This window comes from Hylobates moloch, unplaced genomic scaffold, assembly GCF_009828535.3.
Source record: "Hylobates moloch isolate HMO894 unplaced genomic scaffold, HMol_V3 SCAFFOLD_6, whole genome shotgun sequence".
Classification (NCBI taxonomy): Eukaryota; Metazoa; Chordata; class Mammalia; order Primates; family Hylobatidae; genus Hylobates; species Hylobates moloch.
Genome location: NW_026652281.1, coordinates 36471398 through 36499060, shown reverse-complemented (window position 1 = coordinate 36499060; position 27663 = coordinate 36471398). Strand labels below are relative to the sequence as shown.

The following is a 27663-nucleotide window of genomic DNA, read 5'->3' as shown; positions in this document are numbered from 1 at the left end:
AAAATAATAAGAGCTATCTATGACAAACCCACAGCCAATATCATACTGAATGGGCAAAAACTGGAAGCATTCCCTCTGAAAACTGGCACAAGACAGGGATGCCCTCTCTCACCGCTCCTTTTCAACATAGTGCTGGAAGTTCTGGCCAGAGCAATCAGGCAGGAGAAGGAAATAAAGGGTATTCAATTAGGAAAAGAGGAAGTCAAATTGTCCCTGTTTGCAGATGACATGATTGTATATCTAGAAAACCCCATTGTCTCAGCCCGAAATCTCCTTAAGCTGATTAGCAACTTCAGCAAAGTCTCAGGATACAAAATTAATGTACAAAAATCACAAGCATTCTTGTACACCAATAACAGACAAACAGAGAGCCAAATCATGAGCGAACTCCCATTCACAATTGCTTCAAAGAGAATAAAATACCTAGGAATCCAACTTACAAGGGATGTGAAGGACCTCTTCAAGGAGAACTACAAACCACTGCTCAATGAAATAAAAGAGGATACAAACAAATGGAAGAACATTCCATGCTCATGGGTTGGAAGAATCAATATCGTGAAAATGGCCATACTGCCCAAGGTAATTTATAGATTCAATGCCATCCCCATCAAGCTACCAATGACTTTCTTCACAGAATTGGAAAAAACTACTTTAAAGTTCATATGGAACCAAAAAAGAGCCCGCATCGCCAAGTCAATCCTAAGCCAAAAGAACAAAGCTGGAGGCATCACGCTACCTGACTTCAAACTATACTACAAGGCTACAGTAACCAAAACAGCATGGTACTGGTACCACAACAGAGACATAGATCAATGGAACAGAACAGAGCCCTCAGAAATGATGCCGCATAGCTACAACTATCTGATCTTTGACAAACCTGACAAAAACAAGAAATGGGGAAAGGATTCCCTATTTAATAAATGGTGCTGGGAAAACTGGCTAGCCATATGTAGAAAGCTGAAACTGGATCCCTTCCTTACACCTTATACAAAAATTAATTCAAGATGGATTAAAGACTTATATGTTAGACCTAAAACCATTAAAATCCTACAAGAAAACCTAGGCAATACCATTCAGGACATAGGCGTGGGCAAGGACTTCATGTCTAAAACACCAAAAGCAATGGCAACAAAAGCCAAAATCGACAAATGGGATCTCATTAAACTAAAGAGCTTCTGCACAGCAAAAGAAACTATCATCAGAGTGAACAGGCAACCTACAGAATGGGAGAAAATTTTTGCAACCTACTCATCTGACAAAGGGCTAATATCCAGAATCTACAATGAACTCAAACAAATTTACAAGAAAAAAACAAACAACCCCATCAAAAAGTGGGCAGAGGACATGAACAGACACTTCTCAAAAGAAGACATTTATGCAGCCGAAAAACACATGAAGAAATGCTCATCATCACTGGCCATCAGAGAAATGCAAATCAAAACCACAGTGAGATACCATCTTACACCAGTTAGAATGGCCATCATTAAAAAATCAGGAAACAACAGGTGCTGGAGAGGATGTGGAGAAATAGGAACACTTTTACACTGTTGGTGGGACTGTAAACTAGTTCAACCATTGTGGAAGTCAGTGTGGCGATTCCTCAGGGATCTCGAACTAGAAATACCATTTGACCCAGCCATCCCATTACTGGGTATATACCCAAAGGACTATAAATCATGCTGCTATAAAGACACATGCACACGTATGTTTATTGCGGCACCATTCACAATAGCAAAGAGTTGGAACCAACCCAAATGTCCAACAACGATAGACTGGATTAAGAAAATGTGGCACATATACACCATGGAATACTATGCAGCCATAAAAAATGATGAGTTCGTGTCCTTTGTAGGGACATGGATGAAACTGGAAAACATCATTCTCAGTAAACTATCGCAAGGACAAAAAACCAAACACTGCATGTTCTCACTCATAGGTGGGAATTGAACAATAAGAACTCATGGACACAGGAAGGGGAACATCACACTCCGGGGACTGTTGTGGGGTGGGGGGAGGGGGGAGGGACAGCATTAGGAGATACACCTAATGCTAAAGGACGAGTTAATGGGTGCAGGAAAATATGTAACAAACCTGACATTTGTCACATTGTGACATGTCCTAAAACCTAAAGTATAATAAAAAGAAAAAAAAAAAATTTCAGTTGAATGGAAAGTACAAGGCAAGAAGAGCAGAAGAGAACGAGGGATAAAGTGACAATATGTGTTAGGAGGATTTTTCAGCTTAACTAAGACATTAGCCAAATAAAATTGACATAAGTCAAAAAAAAAAAAAAAAAGAATTCTTTGTTAATCTATAAGTTTTGAAATTTAGTTATAATGAACCTTCGAATGAATCTAACTTTTCATTTGATTATGTCAAATGCTCAGTGGGTTCTTCTCCATAATGCCACATCCTTCAGTTCCGGAATATTTGCTTGTGCTGTTTCTTTAATAGTTTCCTCTCCTATGTTTTCTCTGTTCTTTTTTCTTAGAAATTGTATTAGTTGAATGTTTGCTATCTAGGTTTGACAATTTTATTATTCTTATTTCCATACAGTTGTTTTATTGTGGGCTTTTTGGTTCCGTTTTGGGGAAGATTTTCTTAATGTCACTTTCCAAATATTTTACTGATTATTTTAAATTCTGCCACACTAATTTTAAGCCTAATAACTCTTATTCATTAGTTCTTACCTTTGTATTGACAGAAGTTCATGGATATATTTTTTCATCTTTCTAAATAATTAGTTTTTTAGAAATTTTTATTTCTTATATTGTCTGTTTCCTGTGAGAATGCCCCCAACCCCACCCTACACCCCATTTGTTTGTTTTAGTCTCTGCCTTTCTAGACAGAAGCAATGCTCAAATGCAGGCATTCGTGACTCTCTCTTCCCATTCAAGCAATAAGTGTTAAAATGACTGGAGCCCTTTGGATGGTGCAGAGCATGTTAATTAATGGCCTCATAGTAACATGAGGGCAGCCTCAATCATTTCATTGGATGATCCTTTGAAAGTAAGTATACGTAAGTCTTTTCTCTTGTACCTGGGTCCATTTCCTGCAGTGGGATTCTCTAATCTCATGCCTGGGAGATGTAACCATTTCAATGGAAGATGCTTTGAAGCTAGTATCCATAGTCTTTTCTCTTGTTCCTGTCCATTTCTTACAAAGGGATTCTCTCATTTTCTGCCTGGGTAATATAAGCCTGGATTCTAGTATTCTGGGAATGAAGAGAGAAGGGAGACATTTGGTACGCAAATTTTCACTCTCTTGATTTTTCCATGGCCACAATTTCTCTTTCTCCTTTACCAGTTAATCTTCAATTAAGCCAAATGCTGGAGCTTCTTACAACTCTGTCATTGGCGTTGTCTTTTTGCATTCTATCTATACTATCCACCTAAACAACCTAATCTCTGTATTTCAAGTAACATACTTAAGATTATATTTCGGTTCATAAAGCAAATCTAGCTCCTGACTTACATTCAACAACCCAAGTGAGTCCTGCATCTGGACTTCTCAGAAGTACCATAAATTCAGGATATCAGAAACTAAACTGGCAATTGTCCTTTTCAAGCCTGTAAAGTCCTGACGATTCTACTTCTATGCAACACATCAAATTTAAAAAACTGAACAAGCCTGGGTTTCATTCTGGACAGCTCCCTCTCCTCTACCCCTCATACTGATTCTCCTACCAATTTTACCTCCTACTGGCTACTGAAACCATCTACTTCTTTAAATTTCCACATCACCACCTTGGTGCATGCTCCCACTCTCTATTGCCAGGACTTGGACAATAGCCTGCCGCCTGGTCTCTGCATTTCTGCCACTACCCTCTTTCACCATTTCTCCACAGGACAGTGAGGGTCATCTATACAAACACAAATGTGATGTTATTGTACTTCCAGTAAAAAACCACTGGTCTAAGGACCAAAATCCTGAAGAAAGTCCAGGTGGGCTGTAAGGTCTGATCCCATCTTTCTCTCTATGGTCATTTCTAACACATTTTTATTCACTCGCAGTGTCTGATAAACACTGGCCTTTTTCCTTTTCATGAAGGTTCCCTGCTTCTTTCCATTCCCAAGGCTTTTGCAGATGCTAGCCCCCTCTATCTGGTATGATTGCTCCTTTCTTTTAGCCTGTTTGTATCTCAGATCCTGACGCAAGCATCCAACCTCAGGAAACCTACCCTAACCTCTTGGGCTCAGTGATTCAGCAAACTTCCCCTAACAGTGCTCATTACACAGGCGTCTATTTATAAAAATTTATCATGCAGTTACACTTATGACATGTGTGTACTTTTCTGTATGCATGCTAGGTTTCAATAAAAAAAATTTTAAATTCCCCTAAGTACCACATAGCTTAGCTTCATATTATGTATTAAAGTCATAATGGCACATATATTCCTATGACTCATATATTTATCCCTTAACAGCATCTAAGCTCCCAAAGGACAGGAACTTTGTCTAGTGGTAGCAGCACACTGCATGGCATACAACAGGCACTCAAACATTTTTTAATGTAAAAGTGAAAGCTGAGGAGTGAAAATATATTGTACTACCAGGAAATATGCTGGCTTTCTTTTTCTAGAATAGGAATGTTTAAACAAGCAGGCTTCAGGGTCTCCATAAATTTTGAAAATTATATGAAAATCTTTATATGTATTTAAATATGAACCTGCCTTTCCCTAGGGAATGAATGCAACATTTCACCAGATCTCAGAGGGTAGTACCACCCAAAAAGGTTAAGGATCACTATTCTGGACTTGGCCAGAATTTGATAGCTTGTATCCACCTCATGATCAACAACTGACAAAATAGGAAATTTTGACATCTATTGCAAAATGTATTATCCTGGTATCCAAAGCAAAATATAATTTCCTATTATTAAATTTAAGTCCTTGAGATTCTTCCATGCTGATGACATGTCTTGATTTTAAATGTCAGTGTTAATCCAGCAATGTAGGGATGTGTGCTCAGTGCAAGGTAAATACGTGTGAAGGTAACAAAGACTGACAAGGACAAGGACACTTATAGGGCATTTATACTGGAAAGAAACAGAGAAGAATGTGCTTTAGTCCTTTTATGTCAACATGCAGCAATGGCTCGTTGCCTCAAAACACACATCCCCAAAAGAGACCTGTAAGTGCACCAGGCAAAAGCCTCTATGGATGCTCAGGCAAAAAGATTCTCTTCCCAGCAAATTTAAATAGCTTTCCCCCGGAATATGCCAATGAAAGGATCCTGTATCCACTCTCCACAATTACTTCCTCTGTGTTTCACAGGAAGCCAGTAGAAAATGAACCTCAGTGTAGAAGTCGAGTCTGGATTTGGGAGTGCATATGCTGCAAACTATTTCAAGCAATTATTTTGTACGAAAATATGCAAATTTAGGCATATTTTACCAAAATTTAATTAAGTTCATTTTCAAATGTATTAAAATAACTATCTGCTCAACATGTGTTAATTGTTTTATTTAGGGAGTGCTGACAAATTGCACTAATTAAGGGTGGAAAACTATAAAACTCTATCTACCAATAATATATGCTAAATTCTAATCATCCCTGCCACCTATGTCGCCTCAACACACAATACACACAAATGCACTTTAAAGTATTTCCCAGTGCTGTTGCTTTGGTTTTAAGTATTGTCCAAATTGAACCAACTCTTGGTGTTCCCAAGGGGAAAGCTGAGTAAGGGCTGAAGTACAGCTTTATTTAAATGAGGGCTATCACTATCTCCACCTTTTTCAGATGTACAGGCCGGGATTCCAATCCCATGTGTGCCACAGAGGACAAGCTACGATCATCTCCCTGAGCCTCAGTTTTCTCATCTGTAAAAGTGAAATGGTGATGCTGGGCTGAATATTTTTCATTGGTACTCAGCCTCTACTGACTCATCTATAGTCTGCCCTCTACTGTAGAGATAGAAAGCCTGGAAATTTTATATTCCTGGACACCTTTGCCAGCTGGGTTTTAGTTAAGAGAGACTCCAGTTAGATCTGAAGGCAGAGAACGGGGAAAGTGATTTTGCTTCTAGTTGTACCTGTGGCATCAACTCTTGCACTCCTGAGAAGTGGGGGTTCTTTGGTCAGCTACAGTGGTGGTACCTCCAGCAATGTCACCAAGAGCAGTCCCTGCCTAGCATCCATCACGGTGCCTGCAGCAATGTCAGCAGCGAGCACAGGCTAAGGATTGCCAGCTCAAAGGTGGAAGCAGCTTCTGGTCTCCAGGTAACACCCACTTCTCTCTTTGCATTCCTTCAGTCCAGAGGCAGTAAAAGCAGCTAGATTTCTGAGTTATACCACTCTCTGCACCTTCAATCCCACTTATACCTTTGCACCAATTCCCTACTTAATCCCCCTCTGCTAGAATCACATCATGCCTGAATATAAATGCCATTTCCCAAAGGGTTATTAGCAGGATTACATGAGATAATATATAGCAAGCACTTTGCTCAGTACTTGGAATATGGCCAATACCAAACAAATGCCTACTATTACCCTATTATTCTATCTAATCATTGTTGGTCCTGATCTAGCCACCTCATGTCAGTCCTACTACATGAAGGTAATATAGACCCTTCTCTTCTTAACCATCAAAGGATTTCAGTGAAGTTGAACTTGGTTTCAGAAAGCTGGGGGCAAAGCTCTGGGAAACTAGCAGAAGCAAAAGGGATCAAGCAGGAAAGGGCCAGTAAGTGTGTATTAACTAGGGCATAGGTGAAAGAAGGGCTTGGCTTCCAAACCTGCAGTGCGCACAAAGAGAGTCTTCATGGTTACCTGACATCATGAACTGAACTTCTTGTAATTAAAAAAGTCATTTAGGCTGGGTGCAGTGACTCATGCCTGTAATCCCAGCAACTTGGGAGATTGAGGTGGGAGGACTGCTTGAGGCTAGGAATTCAAGACCAGCCTGGGCAACATAGCAAGTGAGACCCCATCTCTACTTTAATTTATACATTTTTATTTTTTAAAAAAAGGAAAAAGAGGCTGAGCGTGGTGACTCATGCCAGCACTTTGGGAGGGTGAGGCAGGGGGGTCATGAGATCAGGAGTTCGAGACCAACACGGAGAAACCCTGTCCCTACTAAAAATAAAAAAATTAGCTGGGTCTGATGGTGCATGCCTGTAATCCCAGCTACTCAGGAGGCTGAGGCAAGAGAATTGCTTTAACCCAGGAGGCAGAGTTTGCAGTGGGCCAAGATCATGCCACTGTACTCCAGTCTAGGCCTCAGAGCAAGACTCCATCTCAAAAATAAAAACAAAAACCAAAAAAAGGAAAAAGTCATTTATACAATGCCAATTATGTAGGTACTCAAAGTAAAACACAGTCCCTGCCATATAGGAGTGAAAAAAATTTCACTGATGAGTCATTTCTACATCTTCCTCTCTTGTACCTGTCACAGTGCCCAGCCTGTTTTGCAGAGAGATCCAAATCTTCCAGCTAAGAACTTTTTTAATTAAGCGTACACACACAAATATTATCCCTTCAAACACTCTACCCGTATAGGTAAAATGTAACAGGATTCATTTTTTTCTGTGCTTTAAAAGGCGTTTTTCAGCTAAGAAGGCTTATCTTTAAGTGTAGTTTTGTCTTCTCAGGTAGAAACACTTAATATGTTTTATATATTAAGATATACTATCTTGGCTGGGTGCCGTGGCTTACACCTGTAATCCCAGCACTTTGGGCGGCTGAGGCGGGCGGATCACCTGAGGTTGGGAGTTTGAGACCAGCCTGGCCAGCATGGAAAAACCCCGTCTCTACTAAAAATACAAAAAATCAGCCAGGCGTGGCAGTGCATGCCTGTATTCCCAGCTACTCGGGAGGCTGAGGCAGGACAATCGCTTGAACCCAGGAGGCGGAGGTTGCAGTGAGCCGAGATCGTGCCACTGCACTACAGCCTAGGCAACAAGAGTGAAACTCCGTCTCAAAAAAAAAAAAAAGATATACTGTCTCTACTTTGTAATATACTAAATATAATACATATTTTTATTATATATTATATACTATTTTTAGACACATTATTTATAAATAGAATACAGAAAGCAAGTTCCTGCCAATATTTTATGAAATTATTGTCTAAAACTCTGGCTGTTTAAGATAAATACTTCAGGATTCCTAACTTATTTTATGTCAAAAAGAGTAAGCTTCCTGTTATCTTGGAGAGAAACAGTAACGTTGGTATAAGAATCACCTGTTATAAAGTCAGGCCTGGGACAAAATGCTTCTGCTGAAAACTGCTAACAGAGAGATTGTGTTCTGCTTACCTCCTCCTCACAGGCTGTAGAGAGTCATTGTCACTTCCACAGGACGGGTTTCGGCGACGCGTGTAAGGGAACTTTGGTGACTTAGTGCGGTCACTGGGAGAATTGTAGAGTCCACTGGAGAGAAAGATAAATGGTCAATAAGAGCCCAGAGAGTTCCTGGAGAAACACACAGCCCAGCCCAGACCGAGAGTTATTCATAACTGCACAGCTGGTACTTCCAGAGGTACACGCACCAGGGGCACGTGGTTCTCTTAGCTGACAAAACTTATTAAAAGAAAAGAGGTAAGATCTGGCAAATCAAATCATAAAGGTCATTATTTTGCAGGAATGCCATTCGTCTCACTAGCCTTCAATAGTAAAAAATGAACACACACAAATAACAATAACAATTCGTACGTATGATGAATTTACCCCTTTCTAAACACTGACTCAGCTAAAGGCTTTACATTCATTATCTCAGCTGATCTTCATATCAGCCTTCAGCACTGAGGTACAATTATTAAACCTATTAAACAGAAAAAAAACTGAACTATAGACTACTTAATTAAGGGGCCCAAATAAAGTAGCTAGGAAGTGGCACGGCTACAATTTGAACTATAAGTTACAACACAGGTCTGTCACTGGTTAGGTACTTGTGACCAGAGATAAACTAGACATATCCATATTTTTAGGAATAAAGGTCTTCCAGCATCACTATTCATCAGCTATAGTTTTTGACTTTTTAACCAAAACTATGAAATGGGGCAAATTATTAATATGCCATTTAGAGTTTTCAGAAATATATTACCTTACAGGCAATTTCATAATATTTCCTAGGTTTCCCTTTTGCCTTTCCAGGAAAAAGTTTCATGTTATAAAACATAGTGATGATTTCCACTTCAGAAATCCCAGCCCCTCTCCCCCTGAGTCACACTGATTTAGAGTCTGCCCACTTTATCCAAAGCTAGCTGTGATCAGTCACCCAGCAGCTGGATTCCTTTATTCAATGAGCTGCAAGTACTAACCCCTTTCCTACTGTCTCCGTTATAAAAACAATGATTCCCTTTACCTCTGGGGGCCATTTTCTTCCCACGGTGCATGAGATTTGCTTCTTTGGGTATCAGGGCTATTTTCATTCTTTGCTTTCTTAAAGCTTTAATTTAAAAAAAAAGTATGAGAAATAAATTAAGGAGAAAATAAAAGTAAACTCACATACTTATTTGTTAAGTAAAATTTTTAAACAAATGTTAAGATGTGCACACTTATTTGCTTGTTTATACCCATGACTCTAAAAAGAACACGAAGTCGCTGCCTAAAAAATCTGTCTCCAGCAAGAACCTTTGCATCTTTCCCCCCTTTCTTTCTAGTTTTACTGCTTTAGTCAACAGATGCCAGGTCCATCAATTGTTAAGAAACTCTAGAGTCCACCTGCAGGAGAAGGAGCAAGGGGAAGCACAGAGCCAAGAAGAAAAGAAAGCCAAGGAGGAAGGACCTGGGCTTCCCAGGATCTTCAGCCTGGCTCCCTTCTTACAACAGTGATCAGAGAAGCCCTGGCTCCTGACACGGGTCTGAATCCACCCAGGTCGGTCAGCCCAGGGCAGGTTCAGGCTACTCAAACTGACCTTTTCCCAGCTTCCGCCATATCTTGGCTTCATCCCTCCAGATCAGAATGACTTTCAAATGCTATTTCCTGACCTAGTATCATCTTTCAGTCCTAAGAATGTAAATGCAACTGAGTTGTTATTCTACCCTCAACAAATTGTTTTAGAAACCCCTGGGGAGACACGGAGGAAGGGACTAATCAGAAGCCTCCAGGTACCACTGGGGAGGGGTGTGTCACCTCTCACATCCTCAGGAGTCTTAGCTTAAGATAAAGATAGAGCTATTTAACTTCAAATCCACTTTTAACCCTGAGTTTTTGAGGAATCCTCTATAACTGTCCTAGGATACGGTCATAGCGGAGTACTTTGTAACAGCCAACAAAGAGAGGAAAGATGACGAGGTATTAAAAAAAAAAAAAGACTTGCACCCTAGTATACTATCCATGATGGAATTAAAGTAAGCCTATAAAATTATATATCTGACAGAGGCATATAACCCATAGTATTAGTAGATAGTAGCTTAGTTTTTTTATTATTTTTATAAAGGCTAAAAACCTCTACAGATTCAATTCCCAAAGTAAAAGCTTACTTTTTGAAATGATGAAAATAAACAAATATGGTAGATATTTAATATAATAGTAGAAAGTGTATGTGATCAATAAATCAGAAAAAGCAAAGAGAAAGGACAAGGGAGACTGCAAAAGAAATAGGGAGATAAAAGAGGAACTGAGAGAGTATACAAAAGTTAAAGAGTAATAAAATCCTGGGTGACAAGTTAATTGCATTCACACCCTAAGGTATTTCTCATCTTAAGCTTGAGAGGAAAACTTTGGTGGTGCTTCAAGTACCAGTATCATCACAGGAATGTGGTTGCAAATGGGATTGAAAAATACTGTTAAAATGGCCATACAGCCCAAAGCAATATACAGATGCAATGCTATTCCTATCAAACTACCAACATCATTTTTTCACAGGAAAGAACTATTCTAAAATGGAACCCTCCCTACAAAAAAGCCCAGTCAAAGCAATTCTAAGCAAAAAGAACAAAGCTGGAGGCATCACACTACCCGACTTCAAACTATACTACAAGGCTACAGTAACAAAAACAGCATGGTATGGTACAAAAACTGACAAAAAGACCAGTGCAATAGGATAGAGAACCAAGAAACAAAGTCACACACCTACAACCATCTGATCTTCAACAAAAGCAACTAGAACAAGCAATGGGGAAAGGACTCCCTAAATGGTGCTGGGATGGCTAGTCATATGCAGAAGAGTGAAACTGGACCCTTTCCTTTTACCATATACAAAAATCCACTCAAGATAGATTAAGAACTTAAATGTAAGACCTCAAACTATGAAAATATATCTTAGAAGAAAACCTAGGAAATATCATTCTGGACAGCCTTGGTGAAGAATTTACAACTAAGTCCCCAAAAGCAATTGCAATGAAACCAAAAATTGACAAGTGAGACTTTAAAGAGCTTCTGCACAACAAAAGAAACTATCAACAGAGTAAACATACAATCTACAGAATGGCAGAAAATATTCACAAACTATGTACCTGACAAAGGTCTAATATCCAGAATCTATAAGGAACTTCAACAATTCAATGAGATGAAACAAACAATGTCATTAAAAAATGGGCAAAGGACATGAACAGGCACTTTTCCAAAGAAGACATACATGCAGCCAACAAATACATGAAAAAATGCTCAACATCATTAATCATTCGAAAAAAGCAAATTAAAATCACAATGAGATACGATCTCCCACCAGTCAGAACAGCTATTATTAAAAAGACAAAAGATAAAGATGTTGGCAAGATTGTGGAAAAAAGGGAACACTTATACACTGTTAGTGGAAATATAAATTAGCTCAGCCATTGTGGAAAGCAATTTGGAGATTTCTCAAAAAACTTAAAACAGAACCACCATTTGATCCAACAATTCCAGTACTGGATATATACTCAAAGGGAAACAAATCATTCTACAAAAAAAGACATATGGCTGGGTGCGATGGCTCACACCTGTAATCCCAGCACTTTGGGATGCTGAGGCAGGCGGATCCCGAGGTCAAGAGATGCAGACCATCCTGGCCAACATGGTAAAACCCCATCTCTACCAAACATACAAAAATTAGCTGGGAGTGGTGGCACACGCCTGTAGTCCCAGCTACTTGAGAGGCTGAGGCAGGAGAATCGCTTGAACCCGGGATGCGGAGGTTGCAGTGAGCCAAGATGGTGCCACTCCACTCCAGCCTGGTGACAGAGTGAGACTCCATCTCAAAAAAAAAAAAAAAAACAAAAAACAAAAAAACAAAAAAAACAGACACATACACTTACATGCTCATTGCAGCACTATTCACAATAGCAAGGACATAGAATCAGCCTAGATGACCATGAACAGTGGACGGGATAAAGCAAATATGGTACATATACACCACGGAATAATACACAGCCATAAAAAAGAATGAAACCATGTCCTTTGCAGCAACACAGACGCAACTGGAGGCTATTATCCTAAGTGAATTAACACAGAAAGAGAAAACCAGATACTGCATGTTCTCGCTTATAAGTGGGAACTAAACATTAAGTACATATGGACATAAAGATGGGAACAATAGACAGTGGGGACTACCAGAGGAGGAGAGGGGGCAAGGGTTGAAAATTACCTATCAGGTACTATGCTCAATACCTGAGTGATGGGATCATACATACACCAAACCTCAGTGATAAACAACTTATCCATGTGACAAACCTACCGGCACATGTACCCCCGGACCTAAAATAAAAGTTGAAAAAATAAATTTTTAAAAGGAGGATTGTACCCCTTCTGCACATTCTAAAAAAGCTTGGGATCTGAATCTTACGGAAGATTCCTGTTCTTATGCTGAATATACCACAAGCATACCCTGTACATACAGACGAAGCTGACTCTCTATCCACAGCTGTGAGGGTGACTAAGAGAAATACGGTAAACTAAAGTTATGCAATGATAAAGAACTTGTCATCCTAAAAGGAGAACCGGTAAAGGTCTTAGAACTAAACAAAACATAGGCAAATCCCTGGGTAAAATATTACAACTCTGAGAATCTTCAGATCTTAAAGTTATCTTGCTGAGAAATTATGAACTATATTCCTCAAAGTGGCCACAATACAGCTGAATGAAGACACTATTATTTACCAAAAAAAGATCAAGTAGATGATCTAAGAAGTCTTTGCAGGTCACATATCTCTGATTGCTGGGATTTCCCCATGATGTATGGGGGGCAACCCCTATAGAGAAAGTGAGCTCATGAAAGCTGCTCATTGTTGTTTATAATGCTGTTCCGTGAACATAATTGGAGATAAGAAAAAATGACTCTGCAACAGTGTCTTAACAGAAAACAAGGCTGAGCTCTCAGGGAAACAATCCATGTAATATATTAAGAGAAGGCTATTCCACTGGGGAATGCCCCCTGGGAAAACAGATGCAGAGGACCATGACAAGTCTTCATACATATGCAATCATTGACTTCTGAGGATCTGATGCCTCTAAATGCCATAAACCCTCTTTCCAGGGCCATAGTTCAGTGCACCACTATAATCAACACAGTACATTAAACATGAATATCATCTACTTTATTTTACAAGTCCCTCTGAGTTAGTCCGTTATATCATGCCATTTTAAAAATCACAAGAAATTTTCAATTTTCTGCAGAGAATGCAGACCACAGACAATCTGTGAGTTCACCTTGCTGTGACAAAAAGAGCATTTTCTTCAAATAAGAGAGTCAGGTCCCGATGTTTTATATTTCACTGGTGTTTTAATGTATTATTTGGACCAGAGATTTATTGGATCTCATGGATCAAAAGTATTCATTAATCATCAAAGTTAAAAGATTTTTAACCTTGTCTACAGAAAAAAGCATTTTCACAACAGCATATAATTGTACGTTTCTTCAGTTAACTTCACTGACCTTTTTACTGGTGAAGGTGCAATAATTTTAGTTGTTCCTTCATTTTCTCCATTTTCCATGTTTGCAGTTATCCTGCTGATGCTGTTTGATCCTAGCAGAGGAGGAGAAGGAAAGATGGAAGAGAGAAGGAAACAGTGATAAGGAAATGAAAGAAACAGAAGACTTATGTTAAAATGCAATTTTAGGGACACTGTGGCACATTTTATTGATAAATTATAAACCCAAATAAATAATGAATCACCCAATAAACTGAAGGTACTATTTTCTCATGTGTACTAAACCCTCAACATAACAGTGTCCTGGCAGTCTAGGCTATTTTTTTCAGACTTCAAAACTAAGTCTCCACATCTTTAGATGTTAAAATAACATTCACTTTAGACTATTAAAATGATATTCTGAGATATTTAGTACCATACATTAGAATATAAAACATAATGATCAGGTTTTGATGACTAGTTGTGAAGAAGTTTCTCAGCATATCATGACAGTCCCCATTTGAAATCAAACCAAACAAAAAACTTCAAACCTGAAAATATCCCAACTTATAATGCAGGTGTCAAAAAAAGAGTAATATCCATGTGATCTGTATCACTCACATATTTAAAAAAGGCATTTTCAAACGTGTTCTTCATGCAAACATTCCTAAAAATCTGAAACTGAATTTTTAAAAGTTGTTATTCCACAGATTTGCATACATGCTAGAGGAACCAGCAGAGGGAGCCCACGGCAGACACAATGTTGGAAGTAATGATAGAAATAAAGATAACTGAAGGGTCTGGGCCCATCTAGGAGGTCAGGCTTCCACTCTCAGGGCAGAGGAGGATAAGCCTGCAGGAGTGAGGTGCGTGCGCTCTGGACACAACACTTCTCCAGTGTGCATGTACCTCACTCAAGGAGGAGGCAGTTTAGATAAGCAGGAGAAATCAGCATGCACAGATGCCCACAGAACCTGTTCAATTAGGTCTATGTGCCATGCAGGTGTCTCTTCCTCGGAGCTACTCCTGCAGGGGTAATAGTTACGGTCTTTCAATCCAACGCATAATGGTCACTAACCACTGAGAATGTCATGAAGATGAGTTTGTAATATTAATAAGCACTAATATTTATTGAGTACTTACTATGTGTCAGGTGCTATTACAAGTGCTTCACATCTATTTACTCATGTATACTCCAAATAATCCTATGAAGTAGATATCAATGTTATCTCATTTTAAAAGATAAAAAAAATGGGCCTTTCCCAAGGTCCCACAGCTCCTGAGTGGTGGGGCAAGCTTTGAAGCTGGGCGGTCGGGCTCCAGAGACTTAGCTCTAAACCACACACTACTTCCACCTGTGGCCCACCCAAAAGCAGCTCAAGAATCAGTCAACTGGGAGAGATGGACTCTTAAAAGGGCAAGTGGGCAAGGCGCAGTGGCTCACGCCTGTAATCCCAGCACTTTGGGAGGCCGAGGCGGGTGGATCACGAGGTCAGGAGTTCAAGACCACTCTGGCCAACAAGGCAAACCCCATCTCTACTAAAAACATAAAAATTAGCTGGGCATGGTGCTGCATGCCTGTAATCCCAGATACTCAGGAGGCTGAGGCAGGAGAATTGCTTGAACTGGGACCTGGGAGGTGGAGGATGTAGTGAGCTGAGACTGTGCCACTACACTCCAGCCCTGGCTACAGAGCGAGACTCTGTCTCAAAAAAAAAAAAAAAATACCACACAGCAAGTGAAAGGGATGTCCAATGAGAAGAACACTTGAGAGCAAGGCAAGAGGACAAGACAAGAGAAATACCTGAGCACCCTCAAAGATGGCAAGTTTCCTCCAGAGCAGTTGGGAAGTATGTCTGGCTACCCATCAGGAAAGATAAACATTAATAAATATACTTTAGACAGAGAAAACAAAGGGCGGTTTCAGATAAGAGTTCCAAAAACTGTTACTCTAAGGCATTTGACATGGATTCCATATCTGAATTGTGTTCCTATTTTGGAATCTTGAAATGAAAAGGTGAGCCTGAAGACACCTGTGGCACAAAAGGTAAGCTCATGCTGGAGCCACTACCAATAACTGAGCAACATCCAGAAGCCAAGAATAAGAAAAGACTAATGTTAGGGTCAATTCTGCCTGGTGTGATAAATGGAACACAACCAATTAATTCCCTGGAACTACTCCACGTGCCATCAAACGTCAGCAGTGGCCAGTCACCATCTTAGTCAATTTTGCCATAACCGTGTGACCATTAACAAAATCACAAGGGCAGATTCTCAAAATTGCAGGCAAAGATTTGGGATGAAGCTGCTTCTCACAGGTAGAACTCCATGTGGTACACGTCTGGGGTAGTGGCAGAAGGGATTAATTCATATAGGTCCTAGACAGTAGGTGCGCCCTACCATTAGTTTCTTTTTTGTTTTTTTCTTCTGAGACAGTCTTGCTTTGTCGCCCATGCTGGAGTGCAGTGACATGATCTCAGCTCACTGCAACCTCTGCCTCCTGGGTTCAAGCAATTCTCCTGCCTCAGCCTCCCAAGTATCTGGGATTACAGGCGCATGACACTGAGCCCAGCTAATTTTTTTGTAATTTTAGTAGAGACGGTTTCACCATCTTGGCCAGGCTGGTCTGGAACTCCTGACCTCAAGTGACCCACCCACCTTGGCCCCCCAAAGTGCTGGGATTACAGGTGTGAGCCACCGCACCCAGACCCCTAACATTAGTATTTTTAATTATTCATAATAACCTTTATTTAAATGTGGTGGTATTCTTAGCAGATATTACTAATATTTAATATAAATGAAAAGGAGCTTCATGTCCTAGGGCTGTTTTCCTAGGCTGGGAGAGGGGGCCACAGCAGAGAGACCAATACCCAGGGTCAATAACACCAACTGAAAAAACCTGAGTAAAGGTGAACATCCTGTTAACCAAGACCCTGAGTAACTAGCTTAAGAAAAGACCTAGGTTTGCTCCGACCCTCATTCTCTTTAAACTGACTACTTTTTTCTTAGTCTAACAACTAATTACCTTAGGAAAAGTGCGCTTGCCTAATCACCTTCACCTGTTTCCCTTCTATCCAAAAATTAACAAACACAGAGAGAAAAACAGAATATTTTTAAAAAGAAAAATTGCAAACTATGTTTATATATTTGCTTAAAGAAAGCAACATTTGGTTTTGCACGATGTCTGAATCATAATTTTTAAGATGAAGCATTATTTGGATGGTTTTCCAAAAGAATTTCCGGAAAAAAAAATCATGAAAGTGCTCTTTGTCACAAACACTCACAACCAGCATAGCCAAACTTTTTCAAAATAAATTGTTCTACTGTCAGGACTAATTTACTAATGTGACAGTGCTATAACTCTCATATACCCACTGTAGATGAGATAAGGTATAATCAGTAATATGACTTAATTCATGGTTCCTTTATATTCAAAATGGTAAACTACTGTTCACTGTTAACATGTACAGTATTTTTTATTTTTTTAAGATAGACTCTTGCTCTGTCACCCAGGCTGGAGTGCAGTGGCGCGATCTCGGCTCACTGCAACCTCTGCCTCCTGGGTTCAAGTGATTCCCTTGCCTCAGCCTCATGAGTAGCTGGGATTATAGGCGTGCACCACCACGCCCGGCTAATTTTTGTATTTTTAGTAGAGATGGGGGTTTCACCGTGTTGGACAGGCTGGTCTCGAACTCCTGGCCTCAGGTTATCTGCCCGCATCACCTCAGTCTCCCAAAGTGCTGGGATAACAGGCATGAGCCACCGCACCCAGCCAACATGTACAGTCTTTTTATATGAACTAAATATCTCTTCATCTGTACTGATCTCCTCTATAACAAATGTGAACTAGACAAGCCTGGGTTTTAAAGGCCTGATTAGGAAGACTACATGGGGAAAAACCACTTAGAAGCATTAACTTGCTGGGAGCACTTCTGAAGCATCCATTCATATAATAGTCACATGCCTTCATTAGGCAGTATGTTTTAGTTTAATGTCACTAAATATGTAACCTAAAAGCAGTAAATATACTTTCAGAATAATATATTTTAACCACTGTCCAAATTAGTAAGATTTTACCATACCACCATTTGAGATAGCTAATCAATTAAGTAAAGCTAGGTTATATGCTGGTGATTGAAATCTGCAGAGGTGAGAAATTTAGGTTATGCATTATTTAGGTTTACTGACTTTCCATTTTGTTAACATGCACCACTAACTTTTCCTTTTCCTCCCCTCATCATACCACCTTCCAGAATCCCTCCTACATCAGCTCAGACTTGGGCTACAGAGAAAAGGGACCTGACAAATCCATCCCACTAATGGGCTTATGTCTTCATGTATCACCTGCCACAGAACAGTTCCATTTTGAAGACGGGTAAAAGGAAAGGCCAAATATTAACTAAAATAATTAACTAATAACAAGGGAATTTCAGGCACTGTTCCAGAAAATATTTGGAGGTTAGATAAATCTTTCCCCACCACCACTGCTTTTTCATTTAAATCCCAGACATAAGAAAAGGGTATAACATACACATATAAACAGCTTAACAAATAATCACACAGTAAACCACCACCCACTTCAAGAATTAAAACACAGAGGGCAGCCGGGCGTGGTGGCTCACGCCTGCAATCCCAGCACTTTGGGAGGCTGAGGTGGGCGGATCATGAGGTCAGGAGATCGAGACCATCCTGGCTAACACGGTGAAACCCCGTCTCTACTAAAAATACAAAAAAATTTAGCCAGGTGTGGTGGTGGGCACCTGTAGTCCCAGCTACTCGGGAGGCTGAGGCAGAGAATGGCGTGAACCCAGGAGGCGGAGCTTGCAGTGAGCAGAGATCGCGCCACTGCACTCCAGCCTGGGCGACAGAGCAAGACTCCATCTCAAAAGGCAAAAACAAAAGAAAAAAAAACACAGAGGGCAATTTTCCTGCACTTCACAAATCAACTCATTTGGGGCAATTCTTCACTTTCTAGATAAAGTTAAACAGTTGCTTTCTGCCTAAAATATCTGGTAACACAGATTATTCTGTGTTTCATTTCATAAAATATTTATGACATATAAAACAAAATTATTTTTTAAATTAAAAATTTAATAAGGCCTCAAAATCTTAATAAATGAAGGACACATCACTGTGCACCCACATGGCTGCCAGAACAGTGCACCACCCATGGTAGGTACTCAATGAATGTCTATTATTAGAAAGGATGTATTTCTGTTTCTACCATTTTTGCCACTAGAGAGGAAAATTCAGGATAATGATCTTTATTTAATAAGTGTCAAAAGTAAAACAGAAACTATTAATAGGTGTGGTGGAACCTGAGATGCATGTCAAAAGGACATGCGGCAATATACCTTGCAGGACTGGGCTGCTTCTTAGAATTTTAAAAGGCAGTCTTCTGCAGTAGCACACTGCTGTTTCAATTCACAGCCACATGTGATCTGTAATCAAGATCAGTTACTGACATATGGCTATTAAAGCTTTGAAGTAAATCTGTATTTTACTTCAAGTAAAAATAATATTAACTCTAGTGAGGCCACTTAGAATTAATCAAGAGCGTCCAAATCATTTTACATATTGTTCACATTAAAAAGACAAAGCTTGGCTGGGCGCGGTGGCTCACGCCTGTAATCCCAGCACTTTGGGAGGCTGAGGCGGGCGGATCACGAGGTCAGGAGATTGAGACCATTGTGGCTAACATGACGAAACCCCATCTCTACTAAAAATATAAAAAATTAGCCAGGTGTGGTGGTGGGCGCCTGTAGTCCCAGCTACTTGGGAGGCTGAGGCAGGAGAATGGCATGAACCCGGAAGGCAGAGCTTGCAGTGAGCAGAGATCACGACTGCACTCCAGCCTGGGCGACAGAGTGAGACTCTGTCTCAAAAAACAAAACAAAACAAAAAGACAAAGCTTAATTTCAAAAGGCTGCTCATATTTTGAAGAGTATGTCAGTCAGGGGACTGCTATCATTTATTAACGAGCCAAATCTAGCTCACGGCCTGTGATATTTGTTTCTGGGCTGTAAGACACCACAGCTTAATATGGGCACACACAATTCCCTGTACTTTATACAGTACTGAAATGCCAGTGTGCAAAGCTCCAGGGTTTCATTTGTTCATTTTTAATACACTATATCCAAATACTTCCATCCTGCGTGCATCAGACCACTACCAATCCTTTGAGTGGTTAGATTCTGTTCACACTTGAGTACCTCCATCTTAAGTAATCCTTGCCTTCAGTTCAGGAAGAGTGACTGTCAGAAACAGAATGAACTTTCCCAGGATCTATTTAGCTACTTGATTTGGGGGCAATTCTTAAAAGTCATCCCTATGATGTCAAGATTTGGTGATGAATATACACGTATTTTCAATTACAAAAATACTTTGCAATTAAATAGGATTACGAGTCTCACAAAATTCATAACTCAATTTGACACCTGTCAACATAAATAAAATCTTTGATGTTACTTAAATGTTGCCATTCCTTTTAATTTTTAGAGTGAGGGTGAAGGCTGAATGTGTGAAATTAAAATTAAAAAAAAAAAGTATTTGGCAAGCGAGAATACCTTATTCTGATATGTGGGGAAAAGAACACACAGCTCAACAAGTAAAACAAGCTTGTGATATAAAATTTCTTTTAAAAGTTCTCAAATATAAATTTATAAACCTTCAGGTTAAATCTTATCCTACTTAACAATCACATTTTCTTCCCTAAACATAAAAAAATACTGTATAAAATGCTTAAGACAAATAATAAGATTATAGCTATTCTCAACACAGTAAGTTATCAGGTTTCAGTTAAGACAACCTGATTTGTATGACCTAACCCAGTTCAACTTATCAGAAGACATGATATTTATGAATTAAGAATTGACCAATAATTGAAAATATATTTTAGCTCTATTTCTCACATTGACAGCTCAAAGTGACTTTGCCCTAATTTCACAAACTTTAGACTAGGTACTATGGAAAAAATGGCAGTATAGCAAATTAGCAAAATAAAACATTCTTTTTCTATACCACAAATTATGGTCAAATAGCTAAATATTCAAGAAAATCTTATATAATTTTCCTATCATCATGGAATTTTTTTTTTTTTTTTTGAGACAGAGTCTCGATCAGCCACCCAATCACTGCAACCACCGTCTCCTGAGTTCAAGCGATTCTCCCGTCTCAGCCTCCCGAGTAGCTGGGATTACAGGCACCCACCATCATGCCCAGCTAATTTTTGTATTTTAGTAGACATGGGATTCCACCGTGTTGCCCAGGCTGGTCTTGAACCCCTGACCTCAGGTGATCCACCCGCCTCAGCCTCCCAAAATGCTGGAATTACAGGTGTGAGCCACCGCATCCAGCTGGAAAATTTTATATTTGGCAAAACAGATGTTCATTAAATTCTATAAAGCAACAATAAATTTTAAAACACATAATTTGGAAATAAAGACGTGTCTGCATCCAATGGCTAATTGTTTAAAGTTCAAATACCTGGCTCATCCCCAAAAGGCAGCCAGATTCCTGCTTAAGAATTCCTGGGCTGAATACAGTGGCTCACTCCTGTAATCCCAGCACTTTGGGAAGACAATGCAGGAGGATCGCTTGAGGCTAGGAGTTTGAAATCAGCCTGGGCAACATAGCGAGACCTATCTCTACAAAAAAAGTTTTTCTTAATTAGCCAGGCATGGTGGCCCATGCTTGTCATCCCAGTTATTGAGACTGAGGCAGGAGGATTGTTTGAACTCGAGAGTTTGAGGTTACAATAAGCCATGATCACACCACTGCACTCCAGCCTGGTGACAGAGTGAGACTCCATTTTTTAAAACGCAAAAAATGTTTCTGCCTTCTAAACTTCCAAGAGTGATATTTAAGCAGTTGCCTTTTTACTAGAAATAGATAGACTTTTTAGACACCGATTTTGCTATTGCAAGATCAAACAAGGCATTCTACTGAAAAGCTGGAGGGTAGATTATCAGGAATGGGTGTGGAGGAGAAAGATGCTAGGAAAACATGTCTATGCATGAAAGATCCCCTCCCGAGTTGTTCTGCTTCCAACTTCCTCTTCCCTGACCCAGTACTCTCCTGGATCCCTCTGCTTTCGTCATTACCAAAATGATAATTTGGGACTGTGAGTGCACATAAAGGCACTTCTTCCTCTGCCCTTCCCCCACTGCTACAGAGGCACACACAGGGTGTGGAGGCAGTCACAGACTCTTCCCTGTGGGTCAGAATGCCAGGTTCAAAAACAAGAAAGGGATTTGTGAGGCTAGGAAGGCATCTGCTCATTCCCTTAGACCTTCAAAGGAGTAGGATGAGAGAGTTCTATCTGAAGACTTGTTGTAATCCACACCAGCGTGGAAAGACTACCAGATGTGGTAACAGGAGAGGGTGCACATTGTTCCTTCAAGCCCTCTTGGACACAAAGATAACACCTGTCTATGAATAGTCAGCTGGAATCAAGAGGTGTCACGAGTCACTTGGAAGCACAGGAAGTTTTTCTTCCTGTGATACGAGTTTGAGGGAAGACAGTTGAGTGATCACTCACATCCTTCCTAGTGGTACTCCTGGTACCCTCTCCTCCAATCCTCTATCAGGGCTACACAGCCGACTGACACACACCAAATGTTCTCCAGCCATCTCTCAAGCCCCACAATTTATGCTTGCTTGGTCTAGGGCAGGTGATAGTTCCATATCTAACCTACAGCTGGTTCTGTCTCAGAGGAGAGTGCCAGAACACTACTTTTGAGGTTTTTATTTGATGCAATTTTAATAGTAAAGTAAATGCAAATATAAACTAAGTATACTTGTATATCAAGATGGTTTTTAAAATGCTTATTTAGCTAAGGCAAAATTGGGAAGCTTTTTGTCTGCTTCCATGTTTGAGCTCATCTCAAGGACTCTGTAGTGTTTTATTTTACACAAGCACTCACTAAAAGAATTTTGAAAAACAATGTACCTTGTGCTTGTTTCAAAATGATATCTAAATTTTTTCATCAAAAGTTTAAATAGTACCAAAGGATATAATTTGAAGTATATATATGACATTAAAAAATAGAACTGTTTCATGACTCCCTTAAATGTGTCCAATGTAATAAAATACCATACCAATTCGTTGTGTCATCCATTTTAAAAATATATTAAATGAGTTGTTTAGCAGTTAATAAATTTCATCACATTCTTTTTTCTCTTTGTTTTTGCATTTCAATTCTACTTCACCTACAAAATTTATCCCTAATATGTTTTGAATTTGAAAGTTGATATGGTTTGGCTGTGTCCCCACTCAAATCTCATCCTGAATTGTAACCCCCATAATCCCCACATCGTGGGAGGGAGCCAGTGGGAGGTAACTTCATCATGGGGGTGGTTCCCCCATGCTGTTCTTGTGATAGTGAGTGAATTCTCAAAAGATCTGATGGTTTTATAAGCGTCTGGCATTTCCCCTGCTGGCACTCATTCTCTCTCCTGCCGCCCTGTGAAGACGTGCCTTCTGCCATGATTCTAAGTTTCCTGAGGCCTCCCCAGCCAAGTGGAACTGTGAGTCTTTTAAACCTCTTTTCTTTATAAATTTCCCAGTCTCAGGTATTTCTTCATAGCAGTCTGAGAACGAACTAACAAAAAAGTTTTTATTATCACCTTATCATACTTCTCTATGACAAAATATAAAGTGTTTACTTCCCAAGACCATAAATAAAGCTCTAAGTGTTAAAAATTTCTTCTGAACTAAGTTACTGTAACTAGCAGCAGCATATTAGTACACCATACTAATGCTGATAAATTATTAAATATAAAAAGTAAATTTTTTATTGGAAAGCAATTTTTTTGAGACAGAGTCTCACTCTCTTGCCTACGCTGGAGTGCAGTAGAGCAATCTTGGCTCACTGCAACTTCCATCTTCTGAGTTCAAGTGATTCTCCTGTCTCAGCCTCCCAAGAAGCTGGGACTATAGATGCCCACCACCACACCCAGCTAATTTTTGTATTTTTAGTACAGATAGGGTTTTACCATGTTGGCCAGGCTGGTCTTCAACTCCTGACCTAAAGTGATCCACCCACCTTGGCCTCCCAAAGTGCCGAGATTACAGACATCAGCCACTGTGCCCTGCCAGAAAGCAATTTTTAATGAGGTAAGCAGAGGTGGTTTTATTTCCCTAATGATTACATGTATCAAATCCATTTAGGAATGTTATTTTTTGCTAGAATAAAACAGTTTAGCAACAAGTCTATTTCTACTTTTATACTGATTTTCGATGCCGTGAACCCATGTTCAAAATAAGTAGAGGTGTATGCAATGTATTTTGTTATAAAGACATCACCACTGTGTCAAAGAACTTCTAAGGAGTTAGATATCTAACAGTGATATATTATCCAAAATTATTCTGAATGTTCTAACAAGTGACAAATCCACTGGGTCCTCCTTCAATTTTGTTGCAAATAAAAATGAGAAAATGACTTAGAAAAGGATATGTCACTTGATAATTAAAGTCATTTACCTTCCCAATACCAACCCAGGAGGTTCAAAATTTATGGACAAAGCGGTCTAATAGATTCCAGATGGAGGAAAGGGCTCTTTTCTTTTGCAAAATGGAAGAAGGTCCATTGTAAAAGGGCAGGCTGGAGAGAAGAACCAGTATGTATACTACCATAGGAATATGCCTTTTAGAAAACAGAATCGAGAAATTGATTCAACGAAAACTACCTGTGCCCATGTACATCTTAGAAAGCCTCTGTGTGTTGCCCTCCCCACCTCATTCAGATCAGGACATGCTACCCCAAACTATAATACCTTGGCATTTGAGAAAACAGCAGAAGCAAGAAAGCCCTTCTCATCTTCCAACCCTCTGTCATTTTCTCCTGAAACAGATCTAAAACCTAGAAGGTAACTCTCCGACCTTCTTCCTCCTTTCTCCCCTGGAATCCTTCATGTGATGGACATCCTGCTTTACCCAGAGGGAGGGGATATCATACAGGTAAACCAAGAAGAATCCAAACAAACAACCTTTGCTAAGCCCCCCTCCAGGTTATTACCATTAGAATACACCCTTTTGTCCTCTGGTCATGCTTCTGCATGACTGTCCATGAAAATACACATATCTCATTTCTTTGGGTCTTCATTTCTAAAGGCTCTCATGTACATAAAACTTAAACAAAGTTGTACACTTTTCTCTTGTTAATCTTTTGTTATAGGGACCTCAGCCATGAACCTAGTGATAAGTGAGGAAGTTACTACTTTTTCTCCCCTACACAACCCACCCTAGCAGTTGCATACACCAGCCTGAAATCTACTGCCTTAATTCATCTGTCCATTAAAACCCTCTTCTTTCACAATAGCATCATGGACTGCCTCTAGCCATAAGCAAATTATCCTTCCGGACACTTAGAACTCTGTCAGTGCTCCACTCTATGCCACTTGATATGTCCTGCCTACATTCCAGCATTACTTCTCCAGTCTTGCAAAGCAGTTGGTTAAGTGTACAAGGTTGAAAGTCCAACAAACTTGGATTTATTTCTCAGCTCTGCCAGTTTACCCATTGTAAATTGATCCTGTGATCTTGGACAACTTATTAAACTACTTTGGGCCACAGTTTTCTCATGTGTAAAATGGGAACACCACTAACGACTTATATAGTGCACAGCTGGATTAAATTAGACAATTTATATAAAGCCTTTAGCACTGTGTCTGGAATTTAGTAAGTGTTAAATAACTGACTGCTGTATTATTTGTATATGACTTAGTTCCTATAGATTAGGGGCCAAGCTTTATTCCATTTTCTGTGCTCTATAAAATAGGGTCTTATGCCAAAGAGGTGCCCAATAAATTCTTGTTGAATAAGGAGGAAAAGAGAAAAGGTGTCATTTATGGTAACTCACTAAAGCTGTGATTTTAACTTGACTATATAACAGCCCTTTCGTTTTGCTTGCTTTTCTAATTTTCGTAGCTATGTTTGGAATGCTAAACACTCCCAAGAAGACTGAAAACATTAACTTTTTAGAGAAAAGCTAACCAGACTTGCCATACCTTAATAAATCTCTTACAGATGGAAAATAAGCCTAAGTTTCAAGGCAGAATAGAAAAGGATGCCAACAAAGGCTAACAGCCTGGAACAAACATACACCTGACTACATGGTCTACCTAATGCTCCTTGCACTTAACAGTTACTGCCTTTCCCCCTCTCTCGGCTAGGTAAGATGCCTCAAAGAACTTATACATTTTCTTTTAAAGTAAAAGTAGGCTGACTCTGACTCTATAAATGAGCAGAATGTATGGTCTTCTCAAGAATATTTGCTGAAAACAAGTTAAATCTACTGAAGAAATCACACATAGGGGAAAAAACAGAAATTGTATATTTTCAAATCATTCTAGACCTTTCACCTTTCTTATCATCCATTTACTTTCCGAGCATGTACCATAGTATCCCAAAGACCTGGGTTAGGATCCTGGCTCTGCGCTTACTGCCTGTGTAATCTCAAACAAGTACTTAATGTTTCCAAGCCTCAGTTTCCTCATCAGTAAGATGAGACTACCACCCATCTTTCCCATGGGGATACTGAAAGGGTTATACCCAGTAATGTTATCCACTGTTTTCATGCAAGGAAATCAGCTCAAATTAGAAACGAACTCATGGTAAATGCACAACAGGATCTCACAGACTTGAATTCACAGCTACTAAGCCTCCCTTCCCCTCTCTTCTCAAAGCTGTGGGATTCTCACATTGAGTCAACTCCATTCTTCTTTCTCTGCAAACCAGCTTCTCTGTTCAAAGCTGTACCTGGCACCTGGACCATAAAGCAGCCCCAAAAGGTTTGGTTGTTCCCAGCTAACTGACCCATCTTCTGGACTGCACATCATCTTCTCTGGAGAAGGAATCTGAGCGGTTTCCTCAGAGGCCCCATTCTTACCCCAGGAGAGAAGAGAGGAGCAAGTCTACCGTTACAGAGGGTTCTTCCTCCACCCCTTCTGGACTCCTGCTCCAGAGACCAGCACAGTGCCAGTGTCCTAAGGGCCAAGCAGGGCACCTGCTCCACAAGTGAAAGTAGTTTCTTTCTTTTTGTTTTTGAGATGCAGTCTCACTCATTCTGTAGCCTAGGCTGGAGTGCAGTGGTGCAATCTCGGCTTGCAACCTCTGCCTCCCGGGTTCAAGCAATTCTTGTGCCTCAGCTTTCCGAGTAGCTGTGACTACAGGTACACACCAATCATGTCCAGTTAGCTTTTGTATTTTTAGTAGAGACAGGGTTTCGTCATGTTGGCCAGGCTGGTCTTGAACTCCTGACCTCAGGTGATCTGCCCACCTCAGCCTCCCAAAGTGCTGGGATTACAGGATTGAGCCACCGTGCCCGGCCGGAAGTAGTTTCTTTCTTCTTTACCTCACCTATCTCTCTCTATAACCTACCAAAATAACCCTGAATTCTGAGAACCCTCAAAATCTTTAACATTGATATCAATAAGTAATGAGTAATTTATGGCCAAACAGAGCCAAAAAAAAATGAATCCCAGAGTTTTCAAAGTTTGAAGAAAATACTGGCATAGAAACCATCACCTCAGAACAATGAATTCTGATAGTAAAGCAAAGGTGTGGAATCCTCAGACGCCATCTACTCAGGAATATCTACCCCCAAAACAGAATCTCAAACCGCTGACAGACACACCCTCCAGCCCCCACCTGTGAAGAACAGGAGGGGTAAGAAAACAGGTAAATTTCCCAATGCATTAGTAAAATGAAGAAGTGCAATAACAAACAACTGCTGAGGTAGAGCCAATTCCCACAGCTGACTTCCAAGAGAACAAGCAAGTTCAAGAAAGGCCTAGTCTAAGGTTGTGTTCACACACAACTCAAAGGCAGAGACAAAGCTATGCAAAAACTTTCTAAGAAGGAATGTCTTCTTTTTATTTTTACCCAGA

At 39.9% G+C, this 27663-nt stretch overlaps 1 protein-coding gene across 5 annotated transcripts in view; it reads right to left on the bottom strand.

The window, feature by feature from the left end:
- EPB41L4A (erythrocyte membrane protein band 4.1 like 4A) overlaps positions 1–27663 on the bottom strand; it is a 253790-nt gene that overhangs the window by 39053 nt on the left and 187074 nt on the right. For all 5 annotated transcript variants that reach the window (XR_009214065.1, XM_032156674.2, XM_058440622.1 and 2 more), the window contains 3 exons: positions 13799–13889; positions 9307–9390; positions 8259–8372 (listed from right to left, as the gene is read on the bottom strand). Coding sequence is in view for 4 of the 5 variants with exons in the window: in XM_032156674.2 (XP_032012565.1) it covers positions 8259–8372; positions 9307–9390; positions 13799–13889 (289 nt within the window). In the remaining variant the exon portion in view is untranslated. The remainder of the gene's footprint in view (positions 1–8258; positions 8373–9306; positions 9391–13798; positions 13890–27663) is intronic.